This window comes from Haliotis rufescens, unplaced genomic scaffold (genome assembly GCF_023055435.1).
Source record: "Haliotis rufescens isolate VD_foot unplaced genomic scaffold, xgHalRufe1.0.p SCAF_7, whole genome shotgun sequence".
NCBI lineage: Eukaryota > Metazoa > Mollusca > Gastropoda > Lepetellida > Haliotidae > Haliotis > Haliotis rufescens.
Genome location: NW_025964361.1, coordinates 4,151,214 through 4,164,045, shown reverse-complemented (window position 1 = coordinate 4,164,045; position 12,832 = coordinate 4,151,214). Strand labels below are relative to the sequence as shown.

General features: G+C 40.9%; 1 protein-coding gene across 1 annotated transcript in view; it reads right to left on the bottom strand.

Moving 5' to 3' along the window:
- The window catches only part of LOC124118423 (transmembrane protein 272-like), a 92,540-nt gene extending 83,367 nt beyond the window's left edge, over positions 1-9,173 (bottom strand). The window contains exon 1 of the mRNA XM_046480530.2: positions 8,811-9,173. Within this exon, the coding sequence (XP_046336486.1) occupies positions 8,811-8,975 (165 nt within the window). The 5' untranslated portion in view covers positions 8,976-9,173. The remainder of the gene's footprint in view (positions 1-8,810) is intronic.
- Between the last annotated feature and the right edge of the window lie 3,659 nt (positions 9,174-12,832).

The following is a 12,832-nucleotide window of genomic DNA, read 5'->3' as shown; positions in this document are numbered from 1 at the left end:
TGAGTGTGCGAGTTTGCTGTTTAACGCTGCACGCCAGCTATATGACGGCGGCCTGTGAGTAATTGATTGAGGACCAGACAATCCAGTGCTTGACATCATGAGCATCGATCCACGCAATTGGGATACGATGACATGTATCAACCAAGTCAGCGAGCCTGATCACCCGATCCCGTTAGTCGCCTCTTACGACAAGCATAGTCGCCTTTTACGGCAAGCATGGGTTGTTGAAGATTCTACCCCGGATCTTAACGGGTACCCTTGTACTATGGTAATAATGTTCTGTACGCATAACGTATTTGTAATCAAGATGGAATGGGGTTTCATGTCGAGTTCAAGATTATTGCGCTTATATAGCGGTGTCTGTGCGTGTGTGTATGTGAGTGTGCGTTCGTGTGTGCATACGTTCGTGTGTGTATGTGTATGGCCGCTTGAGCGAATCCAATCACTGCTTTTACCTTGCCTGACCTCCCGATCATTTAACTCGCCTCTTACGACCAGCAAAGGATGTAGGATACCAATGCTAGCCTGAAATGTATCAATGTGTCGAGTTCAAGATTATTGCGCTTATATAGCGGTGTCTATGCGTGTGTGCATACGTTCGTGTGTATGTGAGTGTGTGTATGTGTATGGCCGCTGGAACGAATCCAATCACAGCTTTTACCTTGCCTGACCTCCCGATCATTTAACTCGCCTCTTACGACCAGCAAAGGATGTAGGAAACCAATGCTAGCCTGAAATGTATCAATGTTTTGCGCACAAAAAGGACTTGTACGCAGCTAATGATGTTAGCCTCGTTTTGTATTAAGCAGCGCTGGGAATGAACGCTCGATGACTACCTCGAAAAAACATTATAATGTGCCTGATGCCACTTCACCAAGAAACTATAATGTCATTTTCCAGAATGAAACATTAAACTCACTCACAATCATGAATTTAATATCGTATGATTATAGATAAGATGTGTAGATAATGTTTAAAGATATTTATTGCAATTCCATTGACCTTACAACTATGCTATGAATTGTTATAGACACGTGTTAGCCAAGGGGACAATTATTCACATTAACACGTAATGATCTGTAATTGGAGATTATGTTTGGCAGTCAGGAAATGAATGAATTAACAAGCATATTTGAAAGCGCCTTAACAACCAGTTTCCTAATTCTGTCATAAAGTTGGTCCAAATGATAGAGGCGAAGATGCCTTTAGAATACGTTAAGATAATTTCTTCTATTTTCATATTTACTTTGACACCAGCATATGTATGTGAGCGTACAGCATACACGTGCGCACAGGCTGAAGACCGCCCCTTGCCTAAATCATTTCTAATAGAGCGACATGGCTAGAGCGGCATTAATATTCAACCCCACTAAAGACAGTGACTCAGAATTCCTTAACCCATGACTTCCCGAGACACCATCTATGATATAAGGCTGTTGTCTTTTCAACTTTGCAATTTAAAACCAGGAAGCAAATGTAATCAATTTGCTAAATTCGTCCGCTTCAGACGTATATTTATGTATTATTAGACGGCTGACGAGAGTTTAAGCTAAAGAGTTGATGTGTAGTTATCATATTACCTGTACTGAGAAATTGAGAGTAAACAAAATGGCAGAGATTATCTAACAGCTGCACCTCACATTACGTGTCTAAACAAGTGCCCTGTTACTTTTGCGACACGCGATCTTGTACAGTCAGGGCACAAGCGAAGCCAAATGGACTCCTGTCAATGGAACAAGAAATACGAAGCATCATTATAAAATGAGCATATAAATGGTCACCGATACACGGTGCGAGCTCAGGTTGTAAATGTGTACCTTCAACGAGTTATTCCCGTGAATGTCAATTCGATAAATAGACCCAGCCTTGTGTTTCAGTCATATTCATGTTACAACTAAGTAGTCTATACGTATCAAATTCAGAACTGGCAAAACCCAGACACGTTTACCTATGACTTGATTATCTTACAATGATATCACCAGGTGTTTGATAATGGTGATCTCAGGTGTTTGACAATGATGACCCCAGGTGTTTGATAATGGTGATCCCAGGTGTTTGACAATGATAACCCCAGGTGTTTGATAATGGTGATCTCAGGTGTTTGACAATGATGACCCCAGGTGTTTGATAATGGTGATCCCAGGTGTTTGACAATGATAACCCCAGGTGTTTGATAATGGTGATCTCAGGTGTTTGACAATGATGACCCCAGGTGTTTGATTATGGTGATCCCAGGTGTTTGACAATGATGACCCCAGGTGTTTGATAATGGTGATCTCAGGTGTTTAACAATGATGACCCCAGGTGTTTGATAATGGTGATCCCAGGTGTTTGACAATGATGACCCCAGGTGTTTGACAATGATGACCCCAGGTGTTTAATTTGATAATGGTGATCCCAGGTGTTTGACAATGATGACCCCATGTGTTTGATAATGGTGATCCCAGGTGTTTGAACAAGAAAAAGGAACAGAATATCATTATCAAACGCGTTTACAAGGGAGGTGTGTACAAGCGTAGATGCAACTTGCTATTTCTGTTAAGACAATTCCATGAATACTATCTAACTCCTGTTGCTGTCACATCCGTGTGATGCTAGTAACTGTGAAGTCATCAGATACAGAACTGACGAAACCTAGAAGAGACATTGCCAATGATAACACCAGGGGTTTGAGAATTTACAAGTATGTCCGCCAGGCTGTACTCACAGGCCACACTATATTTTGTTTGATGACACGATTCTTATTGGTCAGTTAAAGGTTTCAAATGAGGATAACAAGCCTCTAATTAACGCAATCAATTGATTCGATGACCGCAACCCAAATGTGTCATGGGTTGAAGACACAATGAAAGTACATGTGCGTAACTTTTTGTGTTGTTTTACACCGCCGTCGCCATAATTGTATCACGGCGCCTACAAATAATCGAGTCTGGACCAAATGGTTAACATTTAGCGCAAAACCCCACGCAAATCACGCAATCACGCAAGTCACGGAAGCCGACCAACCGGTTCAATTTAGTCGCCACTTGTGTTAAGTGAAATCCATTAGGACTGGTTCATGTATGCTGTTGGTAGACTGGGGATCGGTGTAACCCTGGATCCTTCCAAGGGTGTGTGAACCTACCCATATAGGCGCCTCAGACCACTGTGCCAGCCGTGGCACTTAAAATGTGGGCCTTGGGGTAGTCTAGTGGTTGAATCGAAGGACCGTGTTCGACTCACACATCCCATGTGATATGACTTGAATATTTCGAATCGGTGTTAAACCTCACTCACTCACTCACTCACTCACTCACTCACTCACTCACCACCCACCCACCCACCCACCCACCCACCCATCCCACTCACTCACTGACTCACTCACTGACTGACTGACTGACTCACTCACTCACTCACTCACTCACTCACTCACTGCTGAATGAACATTTGAATGTGTTGTGTGTTTCTGTGTAGGTGTTTGCGTATATAATTATACTGTCTAGGTGCGTGTATGGTCGGGGTTGAGGTAAGTCTAACAGCATATATCGGATATCCCTACGCACACTGGGATTAATCCAATAATAATCCAATATAGCTTATATTCCGAGCCGAACCCGACACCTACCAACTCGATACGCATTTAATAATGTGGTGCGCCATCCACAGATCCGTCGATAAATGCCCTTGCTAATTGAAGGTCACATTGACTTCTGGTAACCACAAGGGACCAATGAGGTTGTCATAGCATCAGATTACAGTAACGCCTGTAGACACGTGTTGCACGGAGATCCGGATACTAGACAGTGTTTATGTACAACTCAAACGCATGGTCATCGAATATAAAAACAACATAAAAGTCAATTCTAGGAGTGAGTGAGTTAATTGGGTTTAACGCCGCTTTTAACAGTATTCCAGATATATCGCGGCGTGTCAGCTTAATGTGGGAGGAAAGCCCGAAGTGATGCGGGTCTCAGACGTTTACCATTTCCGTGAAACCCACGAGCACGGGTATGGTGCTGACAAAGCTAGAAACATAATCGGGGCGAACCGGGATTCGAACCCACAATGATAGGTTTCTGGCGTGCCCAATGGACGCAACTCTGCACAGCGAATCGGGCACCTTAGACGACTGGGCCACCCGTGCCCCTCAATTCTAGGAACCAGGCCACGGCAATATGTATGTACATGCACAATTAGCTAGCATCACATGTAATGCAGAGATAAGATTGGGGTGCATAAGCATATACAACAGGTTAACTTTTATCCAACGGATGCATATCATGTGAACATCCTCGCATTGTAAGACATTTAGTATATTATGCAATTACAACAGATAAACTTGTATCTAACAGGAACGTTATAATGACATCCTGGCGTACGAAGCATATACCTATATAACAGATAAACATTCATCAAACATGAGGACATCTCGGCTCGGGAAGTATATGCATATACAACATGTTAACTTTTATCCAACTGATGAATGATACACGAACATCCTGGTACGGTAAGTATAAAAATGCATTTACAACAGGCAAACCTTTATCAAACAGACACGTATCCAACACACGCGTGTTATACGGAAATTCTGGCACGGGAAGTATATGCATGACACAACAGATAAACTTTTATCAAATAGACACGTGTTATACGGACATCCTGGCACGGCAAGTATATGCATGAAACAACAGATAATCATTTATAAACAGAAGTGTGTTATACGGACATCCTGGCACGGGAAGTATATGCATGAAACAACAGATAAACGTTTAGAAACAGAAGCGTGTTATACGGACATCCTGGCACGGGAAGTATATGCATGAAACAACAGATAAACGTTTAGAAACAGAAGCGTGTTATACGGACATCCTGGCACGGGAAGTATATGCATGAAACAACAGATAAACGTTTAGAAACAGAAGCGTGTTATACGGACATCCTGGCACGGCAAGTATATGCATGAAACAACAGATAAACGTTTAGAAACAGAAGCGTGTTATACGGACATCCTGGCACGGGAAGTATATGCATGAAACAACAGATAAACGTTTAGAAACAGAAGCGTGTTATACGGACATCCTGGCACGGCAAGTATATGCATGAAACAACAGATAAACGTTTAGAAACAGAAGCGTGTTATACGGACATCCTGGCACGGGAAGTATATGAATGAAACAACAGATAAACGTTTAGAAACAGAAGCGTGTTATACGGACATCCTGGCACGGGAAGTATATGCATGAAACAACAGATAAACGTTTATCAACAGAAGTGTGTTATACGGACATCGTGGCATTGGAAGCATATATCTACAACAGTTAATTCTGACAATGCCATATCATAAACAGACGAATACATGCATTGAGGTAAAAAATAAATCACGAGAAATACTTCAACAGTTGTCTTGCTGAGGCAAATTGAAAATAATTAATTTAATGGGCCAGATATTTCATTTTAAGACATCACATGTTTTGACCAGATTTAGTAGTATTGTTGAATTTTGCATTTTAATAAATGCTTATAAATAACAGATTTTTTGGGAAATATTCCATTAAATTAGATGTTCAAAAAGTAGCAAATGACGTCATATCGTTTGAAACAGTTTTTGAATGAACATGATTGGTTATTTGTGTTTATCGTGAACGATGACAAGCAATGAGAAAGCCAATACTTTCAGTAACATATTTATGAAAATCTTGAAATTTCTTGTTTGAATTAAACTAAAGAAGACTTTATACAGACAACGAATCGACTTCAGTTTTTTCAATCAGCATAAGTTCCCTTGATGGTTACAGTGTAAAATTAATGGGACTCCTGGCAGAGGCGTATGATTATTCAGATAATAACAAGCGAATAACATTTGACCATGTTGGGTAACACTTCCTTCCTGCAAAGACTTCTTTTTACGTCAACTACGAGGTAAACAGGATGTCATGTTCTTGGTATTTTTGCCACCAGCAAGTTCAGAGAATTGTATTGATTATCAACACTGGATAGAGAGATCTTGAGCCTCTTAAACACTGCCCGAGTTATTACAAACAGGAAGGGAATTTTGGAACTGTTTGGAACAGAGACATAGATCTGTTTAGAAATATAAGTTCACAGAGACCTGCATCTTTAAGGATCCAGTATGTGACGGGTAGAAAGGCAGAATTTCTTACAGGTTATGGATAATATGGATCAAAGGTTCTATATGTATTGCAATTGTATTGTCAAAGGAAGACAAGGGTTAGATATCACATGCAATAATGTAATTAAGACGTTGTTTAAAGACAACGATGTGATGTTACAGTCTCTTCACATGGAAGAAATTGTACTGATTATGAGTAAGTGAGTGAGTGAGTTTGGTTTTACGCCGCTTTTAGCAATATTCCAGCAATATCACGGCAGGGGACACCAGAAATGGGCTTCACACATTGTACCCATGTCGGGAATCGAACCCTGGTCTTCGGCGTGTCGAGCGAACGCCTTAACCACTTGGCTACCCGACCGCCCCTACTGATTATGAAATATAATGAACCCGATGATTATTAACGAATCAATGTAATGGAGAAAATTCCTTTGACCAGATTTAACAATGCCTGACAGTGTTTTCCGCAAAGCGAGGAATATCTGAAATGTAACTGCAACTCTTTGGCTGTTAAAAATCAGATGTTATAAACCAAAACCCTAGCTTGGAGTGAGTGAGTGAGTGAGTGGGTGAGTTTGATTTTACGCCGCCTTTAGCAATATTCCAGCAATATCACGGCGGGGGACACCAAAAATGGGCTTCACACATTGTACCCATGTCGGAAATCGAACCCGGGTCTTCGGCGTGACGAGCGAACGCTTTAACCACTAGGCTACCCGACCGCCCCTATAAAACCCTGGAACAAAACAACAAAGATGCTGACTACAAAAGTCATCAAAGTAGAATCGAATTCTGATTGCAGTCTAAAGTAGAATAGGCAGGCGAGCAAGGAAATATTTCTTTTCTTATTCGTTTGCATATGGGTCCGGTGAAATGAGGGTAAATAAAGCGACAAAAACCTGTCAATATCCAATAAAAATTTCTGCATAAAGCTGAGGAGATTGTGCGATTCCGACTATATCATCAGCATGTGTTTATGAATCACTATCAAATAGTAATGATTCCAGCTGTTCGCGAAAAGGTGAACACAGTGTGACCTCGATAATCCGGACACTAAAATACTCTGTGAAATCGTCCGGTATAACTATTGGCACGATTAGCAGCGTACTTTTCGTACATACTGTACCCATATGGTGAATCGAACCCGGACTACGGTGTTACGAGCGAACACTTTAGCCACTAGGCCACCTACCGCCCGTCGGATACATGAAGTCAGCACTTGGCCTAATGGCTGTACAATAGCACCATTGTAATGTAAGGCTGATTGCAACATCCATTTGTCAACAAAAGCCTAAAATACCGGTACGAAATCTAACCCTCCTCTGAACTATACTTGGCTCTTTACATTTGTGCATAACCTTCTCCTCAGCACTAGGCACACCTAAAACCCGAGCCGTGTAAACACAGCAGCCCCATAATGTCTTTATAATGGCAGTGGCAGTTAGACAATTGGCATTCATGGTAATATTCCTGTGGAAATAATGATTACGTTCTCCAGGAACCCTTTAGGGACAACGTTCATGTGTACAGTGTAACCCCGTTTATCCAGACGATCCCGTTGTCACTGATATCTGGATTTATACAAGACTTCAACGCCAGAGATTATCTGCAGAAACCGATTTCATTGGGCGTTAAAAGTAAAATAGCGGTCACAAAAAAGTAATGACACCAGATGTTCTCGAAAAATATTTTGATTAATGAGTGAGTGAGTGAGTGAGTTGGGTTTAACGCCGCTTTTAACATTATTCCAGTTATATCACGGCGTGTCAGCTTAATGTGGGAGGAAAGCCCGAAGTGATGCAGGTCTCAGACGTTTACCACTTCGGTGAAACCCACGAGCACGGGTATGGTGCTGACAAACCTAGAAACATAATTGGGGCGAACCGGGATTCGAACCCACAATCATAGGTTTCTGGCGTGCCCAAGGGACGCAACTCTGCACAGCGAATCGCGGCGCCTTAGACGACTGGGCCACCCGTGCCCCCTTTGATTAATGAATGAATGTACTTATGTATAGTATGTAAAGTAATGTATTTTCTATATATGTCGACTTCCTTATGAGTTATCGTCTCAGGCCAGGAAAGCCCCCCCCCCCCCCCCCCCCCCCTCCCACACTCACACACCCACCCACACCCCACACCCCACACCCCCCCGCACCCCACACACCCATAATGTGGTCCGGATAAGCGAGGTTTTGCTTTATATCATCCCAAAATTGAAACACATGTACAAAGGATATTATCCAGCATGGTTATCTAGAGACTGAATAAACACGTATGTTATTTTCATACCAGTTTAAACAAATCTGAGGTTACAATTTTACAGGATTGTATTAAACATAATTATTCTCCCAGTCTTGACTCAAAATCCGCTTTCGCTTGTATTTGGAAATGCATTGGCTACGTTTTTGTTTTGATTTCCATTTAAACCACATCTAATTTGTCAGGAAGAATAATGTAATGTTCTCACAAGCTCATTACATCTTTCGTATACGATCATGTAGGCGTTTTTAAGGCAAACCATGTAAAAAAATGTTCTCAATATGTGATATAAATGCAAGATGTCTTTATGCAATTTAGCAAACAAGTTAGATCAATAGAATCTAAATATTCTCCAAAACCTTTCAGTTTACAATGCAAAATAGGTTTATAACATGCTTTGCCTAACTACATGATAAACAGATAAAAAGATGTTCACCTACCGAATAAGACCCTTGATATGCCCTTGTTGGGGTTCTAAGCGTACTCTGGTCTGTCACCCGAAATTTACCGTGTTCCGGGTCAGCAGGTTTGGGACTTGCGGCCCTTCTTAATGACTGTCCCCTCTTCTTGCGCACCATTGTCCCTTTCCTGACCAGCATCGACATTGTCGGACAGCAGGTGTAACTCCACAACACTATACAAACAAAAAATCGGAGTAACACTGGAACCAATCCAACACAACGAGTCCACCTCTTAGCTCTCCCTAGCCAGGTGCTATTCTACACGCTCGTCTAGAACTGTTGTCTGCTACATCGTGTGAAGCAGAAAGACAAACACAGACAGTACTACTATATGTGGAGACCCCTCACTTCACAAGATGCGTCGTGACAGTGTATCGACTCGAACAGTCCACAATGTTAAAGGGCGGCGTACAGCCTACGCTGTCCGCATCCGGCGAATCATGATCATGCCGAGTGTACAGATGGAGTGATGGATTTCCTTCAAGAAACGTTTTGCATTGTTTGATTTGCTGTTTCGAGTTCTTATAACTCTGATATGTGTAAATGAAGAATACAGTTCAACATTAAATTTTTCAACGTGGAACGACGTTTGGTTATGATGAAACGGAACATGGGACAGCCTCTTGATTAAAACGAATAAAGATGATTTAGATTTGAAGTTTTACACAATAATTCAAGTGTTTGCTATAAATCATGTTGTCTTACAACCAAATGCAAGCTCTGACCCCTTATAGTATTAACAAGTATTCTCGCTACATGTATATCACGGCGTCCCGTATTATTATTTCGTTCCGACAAACAGGTGATTGAAAGCATGAGCAGCGAACTATAATAATAAATTTAAAAAATAAAAAAAAAAATAAAAAAAATAATATAAAAATAAATAAATAAATAAATAAATAAATAAATAAATAAATAAATAAATAAATAAATAAATAAATAAATAAATAAATAAATAAATAAATAAATAAATAAATAAATAAATAAATAAATAAATAAATAAATAAATAAATAAATAAATAAATAAATAAATAAATAAATAAATAAATAAATAAATAAATAAATAAATAAATAAATAAATAAATAAATAAATAAATAAATAAATAAATAAATAAATAAATAAATAAATAAATAAATAAATAAATAAATAAATAAATAAATAAATAAATAAATAAATAAATAAATAAATAAATAAATAAATAAATAAATAAATAAATAAATAAATAAATAAATAAATAAATAAATAAATAAATAAATAATGACTGCATTTTCTGAAACCGTCAATGTGTGATTGGTGTCGGCCCAGACCCCAGGTTTTGAAGGAGAGGCTTTCTTGACGACCACTGCCTCGAGTTTATGTGCAGTGTTTTGTGAAGATCAGCAATCCTGCAGAGTCCTTCACTTGGATGAAGTCGTCTGGCCTGAAAAGTGAAACTGAAGGCTTTCTGTTTGCTGCTGAGGACCAGTCACATCCCACTCGAAACCGTCAATGTGTGATTTTGCATCAAAATGTAAATATGAAATGTAGATTATGTAATGAATTGAATGAGACTGTCCAACACATTGTCAGTGAATGCCCAGCTTTGGCACAAACACAGTATCTTAAACGACATGATGGTGTAGCTCGGTCATTTTATTACCGTCTTCGCCTTGCTTGTGGTTTTGACACATACAGAGGTCCATCCATGGTCCGACCCAGAATATGTAGAGGTCGTCAAGGAAAATGACAAATACAAAATTCTTTTGAATAGGCCCGTATTCAGCCTCAGACGTATCAAAGCCAACAAACCTGATCTTGTGCTTTTTGATAAATCCAATGAAATAATTTATATTATTGAATTTTCTGTCCCTTTTGACACCAATGTGATTGACAAGATTCATGAAAAACATGGCAAATATGCGGACCTCGCTTTCGAAATGTTATGCTTGCATCCCAAGTACCAAGTTGTCCGACTCCCCATTGTTCTCGGTGCCTTAGTTTTGGTACTTCCCAATCGTGAGAGTACCCGGGTTTGCTACCAGGAATACAGCCCTTCTGACAATCTGGGTAGTGCAGAAGGCTGCAGTGTTGGGGAGTCTTCACAAAAGTTCTTGTTGGGTTTGACTAGGCAGCGCTTCCTTGGAGAAGTCCTATTCGCTGTCTGGGCTGCGTGTAGAGGGGGCAAGGGCCCTGAGCTGATGATGAGCCTAACCAGCCTGACTGTGCCAGGATCACCAAAACCCTCTTTGCTGCATTTTTTAATTTTAACCTGTAAATGATAATAATAATAATAATAATAATAATAATAATAATGATTGGGAGACACTACTTATGTCCAACATGGCTTCAGTGCTGGGCAAGACCGAAGCCCACACAACCACCATACCTACAACCACCATACCTACAACCCACACAACCACCATACCTACATGTACAACCACCATACCTACAACCCACACAACCACCATACCTACAACCACCATACCTACAAGCCACACAACCACCATACCTACATGTACAACCACCATACCTACAACCCACACAACCACCATACCTACAACCACCATACCTACAACCCACACAACCACTATACCTACAACCACCATACCTACAACCAACACAATAACTATACCTACAACCCACACAAACACCACACCTACAACCCACACAATCACCATACCTACAACCCACACAATCACCATACCTACAACCCACACAACCACCATACCTACAACCCACACAACCACCATACCTACAACCCACACAAGCACTATACCCACAAAACCGCCATACCTACAACCTCCACCACCACCATACCAACACAACCACCATACCTACAAGCCACACAACCACCATACCTACAAGCCACACAACCACCATACCTACAACCCACACAACCACCATACCTACACAACCACCATACCTACAACCCACACAACGAACTTACCCACGCAACCACCATACCTACAACCCACACAACCAACATACCTACAACCCACACAACCACTATACCCACACAACCGCCATACCTACAACCTCCACCACCACCATACCAACACAACCACCATACCTACAAGCCACACAACCACCATACCTACAAGCCACACAACCACCATACCTACAAGCCACACAACCACCATACCTACACAACCACCATACCTACAACCCACACAACGAACATACCCACACAACCACCATACCTACAACGCACACAACCAACATACACTATATCTACAACCCACACAATCACCATACCCACACAACCACCATACCTACAACCCTCACAACCACCATACCTACAACCCCCAAAACCACCATACCCACACAACCACCATACCTACAACCCCCACAACCACCATACCCACACAACCACCATACCTGCAACCCACACAATCATCATACCTACAACCCACACAACCACCATACCTTCAACCCACACAACCACCATGTCCACACAACCACCATACCTACAACCCACACAATCACCATACACCATATCTACAACCCACACCATCACCATACACCATATCTACAACCCACACCAGAGCAACTGGACATCACGATATACAGTGTCAATATGCATTTTCTTGTCATTTTCAATGAGGTTTGCAGACAAAATTTAATTTCATTTGTGTGAACAAAGGATTTACGGGACTAATAGGGTCTTAATCATTCGACTCGATGCGCAAGGCCTCACAAAGCACGGTGACAGCCACTAACTGATGTGTGAAAATACGTAACTTCCTCCAAAACGGGATACGGGTCCCACCCCTTAATATTATGGAGGGTGTTGGGTCGGCACGTTTTCTGTAAAAAGAAGAGCCGATTGTATTTTTCAGGACAACCAGTATGTCCAACGATCAATTTTTTAAATATTTTGGACAAAACCTGAAGAGAGATCTTATGTGTCCAGTTTTATCTGGAATAAATACTGTTAAAAATAGATCAAAGCATAGTGTCATTTAGCATGCATATTTTACGTTATGGTGTCAAAATAGCCGACATGACGCATAGTTCGGGA